Raw genomic sequence first — 8,588 nt, 5'->3', positions numbered from 1 at the left:
TGTACCCCCCGCCTCTCGCCCGAGAACAGCTGGGATAGGCTCCAGCACCCCCACAACCCTTGTGAGGATAAGTGGTAGAAAATAAATGAATGAATAAATATAATTGTATGTAATAAAAGAGAATCATTTTATTTTTGTGCATCTACAGTACATATGAAATATATTTTATTAGATTTAACATGAAATAATACACAGTTCATTAATTGTACAGGTTATTATTATACATATTATTTCTTGATAGTACTTTTGATTTGTAATTTAATAACTATAATTTCATACATAAATAAATGAAATGATAAACAAAATTATAGTGACTAAGTTAACTATTTAAAGCATTAGTAATTTAATATCTACATGAATTAGTATTGAGAAGCCTTGTTTATCACATTCATGTGGTTCGCTGTAAGTGAATTCAATATTAATAAATTAAATATTTTTTTAGATAGAACATAGAAAATCTGTTTGTACCATTATTAGAGCCCTGTGCGCATAAATAATACACATATGGTCACCTTTAGTCTCATATTATTCTTTGTTTAAACCACAGTTCTAATGCAAAGGCTATGAGATCACTTCATGGACACAAAAGATGGCCATGGCTTTAAGCACAGCATGCTACCGAGCTAATATATTAGCCTCCAATTTATCGATTCTAAGCTTAAGTAAGGGTTTCAATCAGAGAGATCAGAGACAAAGGAAGAAGCCAATAACTTTACTCTATTGTATTGATTAGATTGTGCAAGTGTTTCTAATGTTGTGGGTGTATAACATTAGGAAAAACGTGGTTTATCAGAAGGAAAAAGTTGGGAAAATGACATTGTCATCGGCCTTAATGAGCACCATTACAGCACCATACATCAATGTATATATTGTGGTTGTATTACATCCAGAAATCAGCCTACAATAAACGACACCAGACATGTCTTTTAAGAATAAGTCTTTATGTTGTTTTTTTTTTCTCTAAGTGAAACAAAGGACTATCATACTACACAAATAGAAGCAGATACTGTAAGATAGAGATCAAGATCTCTTAGAAAGAAGTACAGAACATGAAAATACACATACCGGTATCATAGAACTGTAAATTATTGCTTGTTTTGCTACTTTTGTTTTCTGTAGTTCCTACAATACAAGACATAGTAGTCACAAACAAAATATGAAACCAAAAAATACAGTGACAAACAGCATCTTTTTTTTTTGTTGTTTTAGTAGGCGCAGAAATGATTTCCATCTCCATGACAACAAGAGAAGCCACACACACACTACTGGGACTGGGTCTCAGCAACATAAAAACTTGGCATATTATGTACAAAAATATACAAAAAGTTATCATGCCGGCCCTTTAAGAGGCTCCCGCCAACCTACTTCCTGTTTTGTACTCATGTACTGTACATCTTCAATATGGCGCCGATACAAACGGCTCCAATTTGCTAGACCATGAGATGATGAAAAGCAATGTCGATTTTGTTATGCAAAATGAACAAAATCCCCAAAAAAGATAACAGCATGTCAGACAGAAACAAACAAGAAACCGACACAATTAATAGTTAAAGTGCTCACATGCATTTTGTGTTGAATAAAGACCATTTTCATACAATATGGAACATTACTCCTATTGGGGGCCATTTTGTTTTGTATAAAATCCTCAGAGGTCCTTAGTACTAAAAATATTAAATAAATACTACCTATATATTGTGAGCTTTTAACCCACAATGACTGTTCAGGCCTTTTTCAAATACTTCTTCTGGCCAAGAAAACGTTTTCTGTGGGCGTATACAGACCATGGGCCACACGTTGCCCACCCCTGCAGTAGTAATGCAATAAGACAACTAGACTAATAAATAATAATTAGTTAGCTTCATCGTGTTTGACTTTAGATGGTAGTACTGTACTGTATTGACCTGTATATACTGCGTTTTTACATGTACACCACAAGGGGGCACCACACGACCAAAGAAATTAAAGACAGTTTATCTGGTCCATAGTGACAACAACGTTGCTACGTTTTTACGTTAAGTCTAGCCAAATAGTTTTGCACAACTCTCACAACTGAGCGATGGTCATTCAAAGAAATATACTCAAATGTTTCAAATAAAGCAACAATAAAGAAACCCCTCAGTTTTGCAAGCTTTGACACTTTTGGCTAGTAGTCAAAAGTTTCCAATGGAATCCGTGATGGTGCTTATTTAGAGTAGCATCTTTTGGGTTTTTGTGTGTTTCTTTCAAAGCGTACCCATTAAAATATATAATAGCTCTGTAGCAACGATCAAGTCTTACCATTTTAGTTGCTTCTGAGGGGTGCAGGGGATCAGGTCAGGTCCAAACATCAACTTGTGTTTGTTGTATGTTCCCGTTACTGTCACAAAGTGATTGAATGAATCTTACGTCTAAAATGGCGGTAAATGGCGTCAAGTTAGCTAGCCAGCAGGTGCGTGTATGAAAAATTAAAAAAATAACAATCCTAACCACCCGTCAGCTCTGCATTCCATACAACTCCACAACACTGCCCTAGTGGTCAAATAAAGTATAGGTGTAAAGACAACCAAACCCAAAACCAAATGAACTTTTGTTAGCTCTTTGCATGGCTAGCAAGCTGGCTAACTAGCGCTTCTGTTAGCATCTCAGCTGGTGTGTTTTCCTGCTATAGCTACTAACACATGATTCATCTCACGTTTACCTTTTGTTCATTGTTATTTTTGTCCATTATATAATATTAACAAACTCCTGGAGCGGAGTGATGTTGGCGTTTGCGTGAAAAGCATCTGTTGGAAACTCCTCTCAAGCAGGGGTGTCCAAAGTGTGGCACTGAGGGCCATTTGCAGCCCACAGCTTGTTTTTTGTGGCCCGCCGCGCCTTCTAAAATACAATTAAACACATCTTGGTTTAAAAACACAACTGTTTAGCATATTTCGGATTGGTTGTAGTCTTTAATAAACAAAAAGGTGAAGCTCATTAAAGTGTTATCCTCCAGTTTTGTTGGTAAAACCGTTATGGAAATACGTGAGAATGCTTTGGTTGACATCTCATCAGGCATCCTTAAAGTTTCCCTTTTGACCCAACGAGGACTACAAAAACGGACAAAAGACGATATTATATTTACAAGAGAGACATTGAGAAGGGCTGGGGAGATAGGAGCAGCCGTCAGAACAAAAGCCAAAAGCTGAGCGTCAACACTGAAGGTGGCGTAACATTCAAATTATAGAGGAGGGGGGGGGGGGGGGGACGCCTCAGCGGCAAATGTGCTTTTTGCCAAATCGGCATGCATTTCCCAAAACAAAAACAACAACAAAAAAAACACCTCAGCTCAGAATTAAGCATGCAAAAAGTGTATCAAATGCACAATAAGAACACATCTAGTAGTTTAGCAAAAAAAAAAAAAAGGTAAAAAATGGAGAAAAGTCTAACTCGTTTGTCACATATGGCGCTCCGTGCAGTGTGGTATATTCTGTTAGTATTTTTCCACGCAGTAGCGTGTGTACTGTATATACATGCAAAGACCTGATATGAGCATGAGTGGGAAATAAACACACATTGTGCATAAAACACCATTCGCAATGAGGTGTGAGCTAACCAGTTAGCGAGCTAGCACTAGCGAGCGTACATTTGAACACCATGGCGCCCTCTGTTGTTGACCATCACTCCCACGGAGTAGGCAGGTCAGTAAGGGGGGCGGAGTCACTCTAACACCCACCACTCACAGGAATGTGATGACTGTGTGCGTGCGAGTTGTGTGTGCATGTGTGTGTGAGATTCTCATCCATTCACTTCCAAGCCGCCTCATTCGTCAAAAAAACGCCTCAACTGGAGCAATGTTTGTTTTTTTTTCAGCTGAAATGAGGGGCGTCGCTCTCTGTGAGTGCAAAGACAAGAGATAGAGAGAGGCAAAGAGATAAAGAGAGAGAGAGAGAGATGTGTTGCAGATCATAGAGGCGGCCAAAAAGAGTGTGGGTCACTGATTGTGTGTGTCAAGGGCCGTCTCTAGTTGAAGACCTTCGGGGGGCCGTCTGGGCGTCTGGTCTGCACGATTTCCTGCTTCGGCCGCCCAGCCTCCTCATCCTCCGTCTCGCTCTCGCACACGTGAACCACTACGCTCGGAGTGGACTCTGTGCCAGCGTGGAGCTCGTACTTCTCACCTGTCAGCGTGACACAGTAGATGAGCATAATGTATCCATCCAATTCTTTACCAGGAAACAAAGGAACCAAAAAGTGAGTGTGATGACAACCATAGAACCTTAAATGCATGGATGATTTGTTTTTTCAACTAAAGCCACCACACAACAGTGCAGCAGCATTATGGACCAGTACAAGTCTGTGATTGGAAGACTGGTCAAGGACTAAGTATCGGGATTAGAATAGTCCAGACGTGAGGAAATGTTGGTAATGGTAATGGTTTTATTTCATTTGAACATGCATCAGATTACAATTGAGTGCATCCCATAATCAGTTCACAGTTCCACATGTCCAAAAGGAGTAGGAAGAAGCAAAGCTTATTAAATCCTACCCCTCCATCTGGTAGTTTTACAATCACTAACTGTTACATTTGTTCACTTCCTGCTTTCCATAATACAGTTTAAGGTTTTTTTTGTTTTTTTTTTAATAATGTACCTCGTACCAAAGTGCGAGGTGATATGACCATCCAATGCCATAATGTGTACCATAGTAAGTGTCAATATAGTGATATATATAGCACATCGTGACTGGTTCAAGACTCTTCATCCTTGTATTTAGCAAACATCAACTGCTTGTATTGTTTCTTGAATTGGCTCATCGTTGTGCATTGTTTGAGGTCCTTACTCAATCCATTCCATAGTTTGATTCCACATACTGAAATGCTATGGCTTTTTAACATAGTCCTAGCATAGAAGTGTTTCAAATGTAGTTCTTCCCTGAGATCATATTTCTCCTCTCTTGTAGAGAAGTATTGGATGACATTTTTAGGTAATTGGTTATTTTTAGCCTTGTGCATTATTTTAGCTGTTTGAAGATTAACTATAGTATTTGTGATTTTAGAAATAAGAAGTTAGTATGTTCTCTGTAGGTGGCATTATGAATTATCCTTACTGACCGTTTTTGCAGTACATTTAGCGAGTGAAGATTGCTTTTATAGTTATTAACCCATATTTCCACACAATAAGTAAGATATGGTAGAACCAGAGAGCAATAAAGAGTGTGGAGTGATTTCTGATTGAGAACAAATTTTGCTTTGTTCAATACTGAAATATTTCTGGCCACCTTATGTTGTATATTTGTAATATGAGGTTTCCAGCTCATATTTTAATCTATTGTGATCCCCAGAAATGTACTTTCATTAACCATTTCAACAATATTGTTAGCAAAATTATGACCCTGGAATGGATGAACTATATTGCCATTATTTATAATGGGGAAAATGTACAGAAAATTTTAGTTTTGGATAATTTTGTTACATTTTATAGACATAAGAAGTACTGTAAATACTTGCAATCCCTTAAAGACCAAGAATGAATCTGCATTATGTTAAATAGGCTCACAAGACTACATTATTACAAATGTAATGATGCTCATTGTTGTGATTGTGTAATGAATAACTTGTGAACAGTATTTAATCAGTCTGTGTGTTCAAGGCTGCTTCTGCACAGCGATTCACAGCACAGACAACAACACATGGCAGAATGAATAGAATAAAGTCTCCAGATTGCATCACAGTTGCCATGGAGATAAGATCAGACTGCTAGCAGACAAACGGAAATTGGCTGTGCAAGCTTTTCACTGTGCAACAAAACACAACCCGCGGGAGACCGACAGAGGGCGTCAACGTGCTTTAGTGCTGCGCCCTGATGCTAATCTCACTGACAAGACAGCCACTTCCTGACTCCACACGTTGCCATGGCAACAGTCCATCGCTATTGTCCATTCAGAGTGCTCTTAGCTGGAGAGGAGTGTTTAATAAGGTTTTCCTTTGATAAGAAAAATAACTGATAGGAAGGTTTACAGAGCACCTGCAGATTCTCCAGCACAAACATGGGGATGTTTTCACTTTTTTAAAGAGTCAGTTCCTATCTATAATGTGGCTGAGATGACCAAAATATCAGAGGCAGCTCTGCAGTTGTACATCACAAAAAAAAGGCAACCAAAATAATAAGGATTGTGTCAGAAATTAATATTATTATCTTTCTTATCCAATGGCAGTGTCGCACTGACCTGGTCCCAGCTTGGCAACCGCACACAGCAGATCGTAGTTGATGACCGGCGTGGCATCCTCGCTCTGACTCCAGCCCACAGGCGGCGAGGCGGGCGGCGAGATCAGAAACTGTTTGACGGGCTGGGGGGGTGCCAGGTACGACTTGTCGATGTCCTCGTCGCCATTCTGGACCTGACGAGAAACAAGAAATGACAAGGATCAGGGAACAAGGAATCCGATTTATTCAGATACTTTCTGATGAAAAATGAGAGTCTAATCATCCGTTTGGTATTTATCATATTTACCATATTTTCCCATTTTCATCTGTGTGCCATCATCAAAAATGGCTAGTACTGAGAGGGACAGCTTTTGAAAAATGTCTGGCCTTGTATGAGCTTATAATGGACTTACAGCGGGTACGGCAAACATAATTGTGTTGCATCTCGAAGGCATGGCCTTCATTCTCATTAGAAGCACCTGTAATAACAAAACTGCCTGAGTTCTAACGTGCTTAATCCTCTTATAATTATGCACTAAGAGTACTGTCATATACAGCCAGGAGATAATAATGTGATAAAGTGAGAATCAATTACATCTTCACGTCACGTGTTTTGGTAACTGAGCAGGAATGTTGTGATGTACCGGGAAAATGGGAGTAAAAACATGACTTTCTATTCAGCTCAATTGAAATTGAAGCTCACCTGAGCAAAGTAGAGTTTGAGCTTCCTGCCGTTGAACTCAGACTCATGGAGCTCGATGCGAGCGCGGGCAGCGGCCTCCGGTGTGCTGAAGTTGATCCGGACTCTGCGGAAGCTTTTGAATAACTGGAAGGTGGCCTGGTCATCGTAGATCCGAAACAATGCCTCGAATCTCTCCTGTGAAAAAAATAACAATATGATTTCTTCACATTAATTTTGATGTTTTTGACCCTCGATAGCGGCATGGCGGTCTAGTGGTTAGCGCGCAGACCTCACAGCTAGGAGACCAGGGTTCAATTCCACCCTCGGCCATCTCTGTGTGGAGTTTGCATGTTCTCTCCGTGCATGCGTGGGTTTTCTCCGGGTACTCCGGTTTCCTCCCACATTCCAAAAACATGCTAGGTTAATTGGCCACTCCAAATTGTCCATAGGTATGAATGTGAGTGTGAATGGTTGTTTGTCTATATGTGCCCTATATGTGTCCAGGGTGTACCCTGCCTCTCGCCCAAAGACAGCTGGGATAGGCTCCAGCACCCCCCACGACCCTCGTGAGGAAAAAGCGGTACAAAATGGATGAATGAATGACCCTCGATAAAGCAACAGCGAAGAAGGAGTGTGAATTAATCACTTTTGATGCAAAAAATGTGCAGTACTCAGCTACAACCAGCAGTGGCGCTGTTGATTCAGTCACAACATGACCTCATAAGTGGAAAATTGAACTCTTCTAGGCAGTATTATTCTTCCCAGTACCATAACCTGGCATGAAAACATGATTCCAGAACATTAAGGGAGCTACTCCCTCATTAAAAATGTTTTTCTCTTATCATGGACGCCTCATTTTTCAATATGATGTGTGATGAAATGTATCACGCGTCTGTTTTTCCCCTGACTTAGTGAGGAGCTGGGAGGTAATATTCACATTAAGTGATTCAGCGCCACCCCTGTCTGAGACAGAGACGTGACTTTTGCTTCCTTTCTTTCATTTCACTTCCCAGCTAATTTGAAAATTTGATTTCCAGCTTCCTGTCATTCCCCTGCAATCTTCAGTGTTTTTCCCCCCTCTTAAATCCCAATGTAATTTCCTCTTTCCTCAACATCTTTTTAGCCAGCTGATGTATTCTTGCAATGTTTCTTCTCCGCGGAACGCCGACTTGGACTTCCTCGACTGTGAACTCAATCAAGCAGCTCGGCAGGGGGGGTGCGGCAGCGAAAATGCCGCTGGGAGAGAGCTGCTGGGCCGCTGACTAATCAGCGGCGCTTCTCTTGTTGCCTGGGCCGACGATCTTCCAGCTCTGTCGCCCACACATGCCAAATAATTGGGTCTTATTTCCAAAGATGCAAAGTGAATATGGCATTCTGATAAGGGAATACACAGATGAACTGCCACAAGTCCTCTTCCATTTAACTCAAAGCAAACCACCTCATAAAGCCATTGACAAAATACACTATCACATATTGTAAGTACATGATAGGGGGCGAGAAGCACAGGATGACACATTATAGCACAACAGAATCATTACTGATCATCAATTATCGATATTTGACACTTGTTTGGAGACCGCCACTAACAGTACAAATTACATTTCAACCAAAGGTTTCTGGAAAAATGTGAAAAACTCAAACAAAGTTGGAGTTCAAACCATTAACATCATGCGTGATGTCACCAAATGTCGTCAGGCATGGCGGTTTTGCATTTATTTTGGCCACAAAAGTATGATAATAACCATAAA

General features: G+C 40.2%; 1 protein-coding gene across 2 annotated transcripts in view; it reads right to left on the bottom strand.

Annotated features, from left to right (window-relative positions):
- Positions 1–920: 920 nt before the first annotated feature.
- Positions 921–8,588, bottom strand: part of rcan3 (regulator of calcineurin 3) — a 40,730-nt gene continuing 33,062 nt past the window's right edge. For both annotated transcript variants that reach the window (XM_058091485.2, XM_058091487.2), the window contains 3 exons: positions 6,862–7,035; positions 6,181–6,352; positions 921–4,133 (listed from right to left, as the gene is read on the bottom strand). In XM_058091485.2, coding sequence (XP_057947468.2) covers positions 3,979–4,133; positions 6,181–6,352; positions 6,862–7,035 — 501 coding nt within the window. In that variant the 3' untranslated portion in view covers positions 921–3,978. The remainder of the gene's footprint in view (positions 4,134–6,180; positions 6,353–6,861; positions 7,036–8,588) is intronic.

The sequence above is a fragment of the Doryrhamphus excisus genome, linkage group LG14, assembly GCF_037039965.1.
Source record: "Doryrhamphus excisus strain RoL-2023G ecotype Guam linkage group LG14, RoL_Dexc_Guam_v1.1, whole genome shotgun sequence".
In the NCBI taxonomy this organism is placed as follows: Eukaryota; Metazoa; Chordata; class Actinopteri; order Syngnathiformes; family Syngnathidae; genus Doryrhamphus; species Doryrhamphus excisus.
This window is presented reverse-complemented; position numbering and strand designations above follow the sequence as displayed.